Below are 12798 nucleotides of genomic sequence, written 5' to 3'. Positions count from 1 at the left end.
TCGCGCATGTGCTTGCTCTGTTAGGGAAATCTGGGGAAGCGTTCCTAGTCAAAAAGAGAGGGACTCCAGAAGCACCCAGGGGGAAATCGTCACACTTAATTGTGCAAATGCTCTTCTTTTTTTTCCTTTTTTTTAAATGGTGAATCCGCAAAACCGCTAAATGCGCCCTTTCACCTTCAAGAAATCTTCCTCTCATATACAAGCTCTTTTAGATCAGGAGAATGTTCTTTGTGAGGCGATTGGAAGAGAGCGATCACTTTGCGCAACCACTCGGCTCCGAAGCAAAAATCTGAATGAGTGGATGCTTGCTGCCATCTTATATACCCGTTACAGATACACGGATGGGGTATTTCATCCGCAACCGCATCACAAAATTCATCATCCGTCCGCCATCCATCCGCGCCAAGGTTTTTTGACCAATTTTCAAAGCCGCACCCGCCCGCCATCCGCTGATTGGTTTAAGGTCTATGGGCGATGCAAGGCGCTGCTGACGCAAGCCGCGAGGCTAGAAAGCTCTTGCCTGTTCTAGAAAGGATACTGATCCAATGCAGCAAAGATATTTAAAGTCTGTGTGAACTGGAAGTAGCACATTTTTTTAATCCAGTGTTGTGACGTATTTCCAAGTGAAATGGAATATTGAACAGAGGGCAGGGTTTTACTTTAGCACTCCTCCTTAACGGTTTGAGGGGAGTGGTGAAGCGTTTTCAACCCAAGCCGTCAAACTGACGTCATCAGAAAAGGAACGCCATTCCAGACCGGAAGCAACTTTTCAGATTTTGATTTAAGATTACCACGGCAAACAAATGTTTTCTGTGTATTAACTTGCACGGATTAATTGTTTACCACAGACTAGCAATATGCGCTAACAAAGTAAATAGGGTCAATTTTGATTTCATGTCGACTTTAAAGGTAAAGGCTATTTGATTGGTTCAAACGCCACACGCCTGGATTTAATTAAAATATTATTTTTCGTCACGTCATCCGCCCGATCCGTGGTTTATCCGTGGAGTCTGTGGCTTTAACCGCCAACCGCGCATCTTTAATACCCGTATGTATGGGGGAGTGGCTTGCATGCAAATGACACTCACCAATTCCATTGACCGTTTTCAGAGATGATTGGGGCTTTTTTTAAGTGAGTTTGAGATTGAGATTCAAGTGAGATTGGGGTTTTCTTGACTGACAGATAGGGAACTTCCTACTTAATACTATGTGATATTAAAAACAGTGATGTTTTGTCATGCTACACCAACTTGAGCTACTATAAATGTAATGAGGTTAGGTGTGTCATAATCTCTCATAGCCAGACCTTCAGATTGACGGCAAAAGGTCTGGACTCCATGGCAGCTTTCATTGGCAAGGACTGATCAGAAGATGTCTGACTGACATGTAAAACGACCTATCACAGTTCATTTTGTTCCACGTCATGTTAAGGGGTGTGAACATGTAACGTCGATGTCCGTACAACAACAGACTGGCATGTAAAACACTTGGATGTATATTAAAGAGTCTATCCCATGAACTTAACATACTTTTGAAAACCCAGCATTTAGTTGATCCTGATAAGCGCTCATTGTCGCAGTCGTAAACATGAAGGGTTTCTTCTTCCATGAGAGGGTTTGGGGTCAGGGCAGCTTTGTATTTAGGCGGACCATTAAAGAGGCACATTGCCCGGAAATCCTGTAGAATCCAACCAATCAGACGACGACTTCGAAAATCCTAAAGTGATTCCAATTCTGTGTGCCATATGCATTAGACTTTCAACCAAGTCTTCTGTTCAGTTCATGTTAAAGCACTGTTTCTGTGCCACATGGAGCTGCTGCTTATGGACCATGTTCCAAACGTTTGGATGCTCACTGGAAGTTAGCATCACTCTGGTTCCCATGACAAAAACCCAATAGAATATTTTTTTTCATAGGCTTTTGGATTATTTGTAACTAACAAAAGTTTATAATTTTTAGACAACATATACATTTTGAAGCATTATTACAATCACCAGAAGTAAAAAGCTAAACATCGACTATAAACAAACTACACCACCCTCACATGACTTCAACACCACCATTAAGCTTCCAACAAATATTTCTATCTTTTTGTTTTAATATAAACACAATACGGCTGTAAAAGCAGACTAGCGTGTAGATAAGTTTACCTGTTCAGCTGATGAAGTGTAATGTCCCTGAAAGCGTCTCATTTAGCCACTTGTTAGCAACCAAAGACAAGTAGAAGCTTTAAAAAATCCTAGGGTGTATTTCTTTCTGTCATAGAATCTTGAGCTTGTGTTAACACAGATCTTATTTCATACATTTAACCAAAATCCTATTCAAAATACCCATTTACTTCAGGATGCTGAAACCGGATGTGCTAAAATGCTAACTCGTTTCCGGGTTTTGGCCTACAAAAATACCTCATCCCAATAATAATGTAAGAATGTATCAAGCCAGTAATTAAAGGGCAACTGTTCAGACAATATGGTCTTATAAGATCTTATGTTATATCTTATTTTATATGGCTTTCAAGTTGTGAATGGCATTGGTGAATGTTTATTTGAGTCCGGTAAAATCCAGATACTGACATCGTCTGGACAGATGAACATGTCAGTGTTAGGACTGCAGGCAGCTGCTGATTGGATGCAGTCTCACTGCAGTACATCTGTCTCCAGCTGTGGCCAGTTGTGAACAGCTTCTGAGGACACAGGTCAGGAAGACCCAGTCTGCTCTAATTGCACTGTGAGTCTGTCTAAAATGTAAATAGATGCAGGCCAGAAACACATGAGGTCCTTTTTGATCTTCAATGATGTTATTGCAAAACATCAGCTTATTATTTCACTAGACTTAGGTTTTTTTTTTTACTAGAAATTTAGGGATGAGAGAATCTGATGATGAATGGGATATATCTATGGAAGAAAATTAATGACAAATATATTTGAAACAAAAAAAGCTTGCTGATTTGCACTAATTGAAAAAAGTATGCATTGCATTTACCCTTCTTTCATTTTAATGCATTGTATTTTTAGTGCTTGCATTTTCTGAGGCTGAAATTCAACATGGTTGTATAATTAAGCTGTGAATATTTCAATTTAAAAGTTTCACACATAAGCTTTTTTGTTGTTGTTTCAAATACATTTTGTTGTTTCAAATACATTTTTCATTATTTTACTTCCATAGTGATACACAAAAACAACACAAACGTTAACAGTGTATCCTATTTTCTTGCATCTTAATGCACACGATTATATACAATACAAACTCTACATAAAAGAACAGCAGAGAGTGAATAAGAGGTGGTATCGCACCTCACGGGGTGATTGTAAAAGAAACTGCACATTCTAAAAACGATTCATTGATCCTTTCACCACATATAGCAGTGTTTAGACCGGCGGTTACATTACTTATATTTAGAGCAGCTTAGAACAACTTCAGTCATTTGCGCGCTTATGCAGATTTGTGATTTGCTAGAATGATGGACTCTTGGCAGCTTTTATGTTAATTATAATGCATCATCATTATCCTGTGTAATTGTTGTCTGTGTGAAAAGTGTGCACGCACGTGCTCCATTTCTTCAACTATTTATCTTTTTTGGAGCTCTTTTTCTTCATTTTCATCTTTTATGTATGGATGAGTGTGTCAGTAAAACGAAAATAATACCGGAGAAAGCATTCAGGTTTCCATTGCAATGAAAATTGCATGACCCACATGGTACAATGTGATTCGAAATATATTTATATATATATATATATATTTTTTTTTTTTTTTTTTTTTGTGCTCATGGTGCATTTTTATTTAAAACAATTTGCATTTTCATTCCTAAATCATAAACGTCATGACAAGATCTTTTGAGATAAAATTCGAAACATATTCTCTAGTGTAATAAGACCGTTCAATAAAACTGAGCGACTCATTACACATCTTAGTGGATCAATGTATCAACACATGACTGCAAATATTTACACATCGATGCTGCCTATTAACTCAGTTCTCACGCATGCATCTTGGCGCTCTCATGAACTCACGTCAGAGGCCTACACGGAAGAAAATGAATAGTTGAATGAAGTCGTTATTTTAGGTTTTTTTTTCGTCGCTTGATAAACTTTGAGCCACTGTAGTCACTAGGACTATTTTAACAATGCCTTTACTAACTTTTCTGGGCCGGCAGCCTATGGTATCTCATCCATTTTTCTTAATTTCTGTTCCGAAGATGAACTAAAGTCTTACGGGGTTGGTATAACATGAGGGTGAGTAATTACTGATAGAATTTTCATTTTTGGGTGAACTAACCCTTTAAAGGCACAGTAACAGAAAGAAACTAATTTAACAACTCAACAGTTCCACATTCCTACATGCACTTACTATAGCGATAACAGTAAATTGTTAATAATTACAAGTAACAAACCCTAAACCTTATCCTAACTGTAACTCAGTTAGGTACATAGTTCATTAATATTACTCGAGTAATTATCCAAGTAAGTACAATGTAATGTACAGCACCTTCAAATAAAGTGTAACCATAGATATATTACACTTTATTTGAAGGTGTCATTGTTACAGTGTAATTATATATTTAAGTACTGAGTAATATTAATTAACAACATGTACTTACTATAGGGTTAGGGTAGGATTAGGATTTGGTTGAGGGTTAGTTGCATGTAATTATACATAATTTACTGTTATCACTTTAGTAAGTACATGTAACATATGTAACAAGGACACAGTAAAATAAAGTGACACCATATATATATGTATATATATATATATATATATATATATATATATATATATATATATATATATATATATATAACCCCTTTTAAGTTAATTACTGCTTACTCGTTTGCGTCACAGTCATTTAAGAGTGACTCTGGATTGAATGCTTTGCTGAAGGCCACAGTAAGCACATGAACTCTTTAGTGACTGACTCACATCTTTTTGTAGTGAAACCTATGACGATTGGCAGCCCACATATTAACCATTAGGCTTTAAACATGATGTGTGTGTGTGATTCTGTCCGTGTGAATGTCAAGAAACCGGTCAAGAAACCTGTCAAGAATGTGTTGAGTCTAATTTCAGCCTTACATCAAGATAAAAATTGTGCAGTTTATAGGAAATGAAGGCATGTTTTTAGGCTCCTTCACCATTCACATGACTGTAGAAGAATAGTGACAATTATACATGCATACATACATACATAATGTACATACATACATAAATCCTTGGTTTGCATTTTACTATTGTGGAATTTGCATAATAATGTTATATTGCAAAAATCTTAATCGCTCATATATATGCAAATTGAAAATAATAAGAATAATATCTGATTTTGGTGTGAATTTTGTCTTGGAAATGTTCCAGAGATTGCCCTATGTGTGTGTGTTTATCTGCAGTGAGTGTTTGTACAGGTCGTCGTGTGCCAGTGCCATGCCTCTTTCTAGTGTGATACAAGGTGATGTGAAGTGGAAGTGATGTGTATAAAAGAGGAAATGGAGAGAGGCATTCATGCGCAAAGCTGCCCTGACTTTACAGAGCCCGTTTGGCCTTGTGGAAAGGTCATGCAACTCGACAGCGACATGTGGTGGTGTGTTTGCCTGTGGAAATGTGCATGTTTTAGTGCATTTGTGTACAATTTTTAAAAGTTATGTTGCCTGTATTTCCCTTGATCTATTATTTGACACACAAACAACACACGCACACACACGCACGCATGCACGCACAAATACACACGCACCGTGCTTCATTATCTATCAGCACAGACATCTTGTCAGAATGAGCGGGATGATGTCTGACTGCTAACATGCTTGAGGAAAGAGATTTCCTCTTTCTGGAAATTAGATGGCAACTCCTGCACAGCTCACCTGTCAGAGAGAATTATTTGGGTCTCCTTCAAGCGATGCAAATAACGGCACCCAAATACGCATTCGAGCAGGATCTGTGTATGTATGCGTGCGCGCAGATGTGCAATCGCGTATGCACCCACATTCGTGTAACATTTTGCGTGGGTGCGTGTGTGTACGTGTGCGTGGCAGTTTGACATCTGCTTTTGAGTTTTGTCTGAGTTCTCTTCTGGGAACTGGCTTTTATTTGAATTTTCGGGCTTTATGAATGAAATTACAGTGCAGAAAATTGGATGGTTTATGACTCACCAGATGTTGTTCTTCACTTTTTGCTAAACTCAGTAACTTGTGACTTATTTGAAGTAAAATTGAATATCGGGTGTTTGCATGAACTCTCCAGAAGCACATCAGGTGTGTGTGTGTGTGTGTGTGTGTGTGTGTGTGTGTGCTTTTGTTTATATTACATTGTGGGAACCGAATGTCCCCACAAGGATAGTAAAACCTGAAATCACCTCCATTGTGGGGACCAGCCAGCGGTCCCCATGAGGGGAATGGGTTAATAAACATACTAAATTATATTTTTTCGAAAATGTAAAAATGCAGAATGTCTCCTGTGATGGGTAGGTTTAGGGATAGGGGCAGTGTAAGGGGATAGAATATACAGTTTGTACAGTATAAAAACCATTACGCCTATGGAATGTCCTCACAAGGGTAGCAAAACACCCTTGTGTGTGTGTGTGTCATGAGTAGTGCCAGACAGCGGGTGATTGGATCTCTCTGCAGTTCAACCATTGCAATGAGGAAGTTACAGTTTTGGCAAACTGCACTACTAAATATTTGTGCATTGCACATTTGTATCTAAGACCCCACACATAGACTGAATATTTACAGATGTCTTTCCATTACAGGCTTTTGACATCTATTGGTGACTTTGATAATTATTGTTTACATTTTCAGCTTTATGTGAGTAAGGTGAACTCAGCACAAAACTGTTCACAATGGATTTCAGTTTTTTTTTTTTACTGACTCTTTAACACATTCTGTTGACTACAAGTAACGTTGCAACTACATGTCTACTAGCTCTCGTTAGAGTGTTAGTAGAGTATTAGTAGACTGGTAGAGTTTGTGTTAGAATAAGTTGACATGTAGTTGCAAAGTTACTTATAGTCAGTTAAATATCTGTTGGAGGATCGTCACAATAAAGAGTTAGTAAGATATTAAGTAGACAGTACTAATACTCTAATGAGAGTTAGTTGACGTGTAGTTGCAAAGTTACTTGTTTTCAACAGAATATTAAAAAGGGATCATCAAAATAAAGTGTTACGCAGTGCACAGAAGTTGAGTGTGAGTAAATTACGTGATTTAGAATTTTTGGTAAACTAACCCTACATTAATAGTAATTAATTGATTAATAATGTTTGTAAGAGGACAAAACAGAAAAAAAAAGTGTTTAGGAGCAAATAGGTATTTTTTATGTCTGTGATTATGAGTGTCTTGCAATACTTAATACCACTTGGTACAAATATTTATCTTAAAGTCAATGTTGTTTCATCCATCCTAAATATTTTAATAAAAAAAAAAAAAAAAAACCTGAACATTTGAACATCACTTCTACTTCCTATCTACAAATGTAAAGGCTTTTTTGATTATAACATTCATTTGGACTGCTGTATGCTGTCATCTTTTCCAGTTTTCTATCATGCCATTGTATAAATGTGCCGTTCGGCATCATCCAATATTAGTTTATTCCATAAGCAAAATTGTTAATTAACATCAGAATTACCGAAATCGAGTTGCATTCAGCTGGTCAAGTGATTTCAAGATGGCGGCTCTAAAGAGGCGACCCGCTCCATCTAAAATAAAATAGCCGTTATTAGACTCCTAATACATTTACATATGTGCATTTGCAGACACTTTTATCCAAAGCAACTTACATTGCATTTCAACGTACACATTTGCATTCGTATCAGTTCTTCGACTGGTCTACATTTTAATGTGAGTGTGCATGATTTTACAGGTTTGCGGCAAACTAAACTAACAACCAAATTAAGTGCAGCACTATTTACAAGCTAAGTTAATCCGATGCTAGTTATTTGTGACCGAGTGTGAACTGCAGGTATGATATTTTTAGTGTTCCCAGTTGTATCCCAGCTGGCTCTGAATTAAAGTAACAAATGTCTGGTTCAACCCTTCCATACCGTGCCTCACATCATGGATCAGACCGATGTGCTGTTTGCTGTCTGTGTGACACTTTAAGGGATTGATGGGAACATTGGTGGGCTAGAATTCAAACCCACCGTTGTCCGAGCACTCTCATTTTCCTCTCCATTTTGCCCATTATGATCTGGTTTCATTACCTCTCTCTCCATGGCTAGTGGAAGGCATTGAAAGGGCACGGCTGAAATGGTACTGGCTACAACAAAGGCATTGTAAAGAGATGCCTATCAAACCCCCGGCAGGCGGGAGAGGCAGACGTGGGCACGACTCCTCATTACGTGTGCTCACACAAGGCTTAAGCCACGGCCCCATGAAAGCTCTCTCATGGTACCGGGTGTCAGTCTGTTTTCTTTTTCTTTCAACAGGACCGACCTCCCCCCTGCTCATAAGCCGGCCCCTCCGCCACCCAAGAAAAAGAGCAGCGACATGAAAGGAGGCCTGACGCCTGACGAGATCCAGGTAGGGTATCTTCCTCTTTAACACACCGTAATGTCTTGAGTCTGCCTCTGAAATCACTACTTTCAAAAAAAATGTATCTTCATAAAGTTTCAACTTTTCGAGGTTTTATAGTGTCTGCGATCCATGATTTGTCCTAATTTAAGTTTCCCATGATCAAGCAATGGTAACGATAATCTAAAGAAACCGTGATCTTTTGTCAACGCAGTGTTTCCACACCACGCATCACTTTTGGTCATTTTAGCTCGATTTTAAAGGAGCGCTAATTGAAAACAGCTCATTTCCAAATTCCACGCGAGAAACAGCCGCAGAGAGTTTGTTTGTAAATATGAATCTCTTCAACAGCTGCTGAGAAACTGTTGATTTAATCACCTCCAACAAAACTGAAAAGCAGGACACATCTTGTAAAAAATCAAGTATCATAAACATCAGGTATCGAATTTTTGTTGCACAAGCACCACAGCAACAGCAGTGAGCATATTGAAATGATTGTGAAACCATGTAGAATCCAGCGAGTTGAACTTGAACAAATGATGACATTATGCCAAGATGATCTCATGCTGTTATACAGTCCAAAAGGCTATGCAATATGTAATTAGGAAATCCAGGGCAGTTATTTAACATTTTCCAGTCTGAAGTAATGAATTCTATCTGGTGTCCTGTGCTTCTTTTATTTCAGGTAAATTTGTATACCACTTTGTTTTTGTTTTTCCTTTTCCACATTTGTGGTCTTAAAAGTCAGAATTTATGCCAAAATAAAGTCATCGGTAACACTTTAGAACAAGGCTCCATGGATGATATTAGTTAAGTACATTAGTTAACTTGAACTACAGTAAGGGATACTGTGATCCAATGTTATCGCATAATAAACCCCGTCAGGGTGATGCAAGACCGTCCTGTGATGAGTGAGTATACATCCTGCTTATTACATAGCTACTTGCCACATAAGCAAATGATTAGACACACAATATTGACTTGAGTTGAAATATTTTCTTAGGTTTTTAAACGCAAAGTGGCAAGTTCAAACTAGACGGACATTTAAGGGATGCTGTACAGTCATACCACTTATTACACGGTATCGCCACATAAATAATTATGGGGATAAGAGATATTGATGTGAGATAAAACCGTTTTAAAATTGTACCTGTTTGCATCTTATAATCCATTACAGTGTACAAAACAAGCGTTGTAAAATGGCAGCAGCTGCGTTTGTATGAAACAAGAGAGCGAGTCCAGGATACTCGGATGACATAATTCAATAATTGTACTCAAAATATTGATTTGAGTTTTAATATTTGATTAGCTCACCAAACGCTAAAACTTCCAAGAAGAAAAATCGTTCCTAGCAAGTGTTATTAACAAGCATTGTGTTATCAGTTTTTACAGTTTTTTTTTTGTTTGTTTTTCGGGGAATAACATACCACTGGATGGCGCGATTGACCAATCAGAATCAAGTATTCCAAAGAGCCGTGTAATAATCCCATTTAATATTATTTTTAACTTTTACTATTTGTTTATATTATTTAATGAACCTGAGCTAACAATGAACAGTTATATTTATTTTATGAACTAATGTTAATGGTAAAAAATGGATAAATGCTGTAAGATACATTCACCATAAAATAAAAATTTGCAGTATGTATTATATATGATATATCCGTGCACACACACACATATATATATATATATATATATATTTTTTTTTTTATGCATGTGTCCTCATCATATTTAATAAAAATAACATCCTATTGGTTAAATGAACGTTAAGGAAACATTTAATCTTATCATTCTGGAATCATTATGGAAATGTTACTTTTGAATGTTCTATAAACAGTAACAGAAGTAGTAACAAATGTTACACAAACTAAAATCAGCAATGTATAAATATTTGTATTTTATTTTCTGTTAACGTTTTGAGAGTAATGACCAGATAGCTTTGAATGAACGCTAACCAAAGTTCTGAGAACATTCCCTGTTAGCTGGGATATTGTAAAGTACTACCCACACATCTGCACTACACTGGTCATTTTGACATTTATCAAGCAGCTAAGCTAATTTTGATCGGAACGACGTTAATAAGCGCCACACTGATCCACTTTAATTTGTGAGATTACAAATGTTGACACTCCGCAGTCCGTGTGAGGTTCTGTGCAGATGTCCGATACTGTAATTAGCATTCGTGACACAACAGCAGGTGCATTTGCATTTGTCTTTGACTATGTACTCAAAATGAGTTACGCCGTCCTTGGTGGACAATGCTAATTTTGAAGGAAGCCGCGCAAAAATCAACTTCCCTAAATCAATGGTGTCTTTTGAAGGTTACCGCGGTTCTACAAAATCTTCACAACCTTTCCGAACGCATTTGGAAACTGAATTTCTCTCCAGGTCTTCAGAGACATTTGGCTCTAGCTGTGCGCAGAATCCGTGCAGGTGCACGCAGGTGCGCAGAATTGTAAAAACGTGTTAACATGTTCAGGCTGTGATCTGATCTGAAAGCACACAGGATAGAGGAGATCACAGGCAAGTTGCATTTATAAACTGCAGGTGTCTTGCCTTCCTCTTTCCTCTTGTACAAATATCCATCTCTGGCAGAAGAAGAAAAATGGTAAACAACTTTGTTGGAGTTTGTTTATGTGTTTGTTGTGCTTTCTTGAGCGTTGAAGGAGTCATTGATTTATTTGAGTCATGTAGGCTCGGATGTCTGACCTGTGAGTGTGCGTTTTATCTGGTGTCCTGCTCAGATCTCATAACTGTTTGTCTCATGTACGTTTCAATAAGATCAGGTCTTCTGCAGTAGATGGCAGGGTGTGTCGGAGAAGGGAAGACCTTTAGTTGGTGTAAACAAAGGACAGTTGCTCTCACAGTTAGTGTTGCTAGGAAACTGCTTACAACAGACCTCTATAGAAAGTTGAGTGCGCATACATACCCACTATTAAACCTCTTTCGTTGTTATTGTCACCCCTGTGTGTGCTTCAATTACATGGTACACACACATCGTCAACAAATCTCATGGAACCATGTGTGTGCTCTTGAACTTGGAAAATGCTTCAGAGAAATACAAGTGGCTGCTTTAAAGTCAAAATGGAATTAAAGTGGACCCAGTTTTTCAAAACAGATCCTTGAGGCCTGTCATGAAGCAAGTTTAAATGATGGCTTTTGTGTTTGAGTCTAGCTTGGATCAATGGACTCTGGATGAATTATTGTCTGCTCACCAAGGCTGCATTTATTTTATTAAAAATACTGTAAAAACAGTAATATTGTGAAATATTGCAATTTAAAATGGCTGTTTTAAGTTTTAATATTTAAACATTTTCAGCAGCCATTACTCAGGTCTTCAGTGTCACATGGTCATATCATTGTTGAAATCGGATGTGCTGCTTAAATATTGTTGTGGAAACAGTGAAACATTTTATTTCAGGATTCTTTGATGAATAGAAAATAAAAAATAAACAGATTTTTTTTTTAAATATACATCTTGTGTGTCATTCTAAATGACTTTACTGTCACTTTTAATAAAATTGTCTCGATAATAACGTGTTTCAATAAATGTATCACAAATATGGCTAACCCCAAACTTTCCAATAGTGTGTAATATACTATAAAAGCTTTAGAATTAATACATAAAAAGTGATCCAACTTTATATTTTATGTATTTGACTATAAATGTACATTTCAATTAATTATTAGATACAATGCACTTATTGTGCACATGCATGTTTTTACTTATATTTTTTACTTATCTTATATTTAAAGAAACTGCATGCATTTACATCTGCAATTAATTTCTGTAAATACTATAATTACACTGTAGACTATAAGCAGCCCATTGCTAGCCTATAACATAAAGCTTATTGCTTATATACTAAAATTAACACTCACCAAGCACTGCATGCAAGTAAAAATCGGCGTTGGCGAGTATATGAAACGGTGTCAATCACTGGTTGGCCGTAACATTTTTATGAATTCTAACAATGCAATGTTGTGCAGCCATATCACCCTGTAGCCCAATACTGGTTGCCCACAGAAGCTAAGCAGGGCTGAGCCTGGTTAGTACTTGGATGGGAGACCTTCTGGGAAAACCAGGTTGCTGCTGGAAGAGGTGTTAGTGAGGCTAGTAGGGGGCACTCACCCTGTGGTCTGTGTGGGTCCTAACGCCCCAGTGTAGTGACGGGGACACTATACTGTCAAAGAGCACCGTCCTTCAGATGAGACGTTAAACCGAGGTCCTGACTCTCTGTGGTCACAAAAAAAATCCAAATTCGAAAGAGTAGGGGTGTAACCCCGGCATCCTGGCCAAATTT

The 12798-nt window shown here is 37.5% G+C and overlaps 1 protein-coding gene across 11 annotated transcripts in view; it reads left to right on the top strand.

Annotated features, from left to right (window-relative positions):
- The window catches only part of nectin1b (nectin cell adhesion molecule 1b), a 252864-nt gene that overhangs the window by 196115 nt on the left and 43951 nt on the right, over positions 1 to 12798 (top strand). For 6 of the 11 annotated variants that reach the window (XM_079621254.1, XM_079621251.1, XM_079621248.1 and 3 more), the window contains one exon: positions 8407 to 8500. In XM_079621254.1, the coding sequence (XP_079477380.1) occupies positions 8407 to 8500 (94 nt within the window). The remainder of the gene's footprint in view (positions 1 to 8406; positions 8501 to 12798) is intronic. The other 5 variants (XM_079621250.1, XM_079621245.1, XM_079621257.1 and 2 more) reach the window with 1 other exon arrangement.

Source organism: Phoxinus phoxinus (assembly GCF_949152265.1).
Source record: "Phoxinus phoxinus genome assembly, chromosome: 8".
NCBI lineage: Eukaryota > Metazoa > Chordata > Actinopteri > Cypriniformes > Leuciscidae > Phoxinus > Phoxinus phoxinus.
This window is presented reverse-complemented; position numbering and strand designations above follow the sequence as displayed.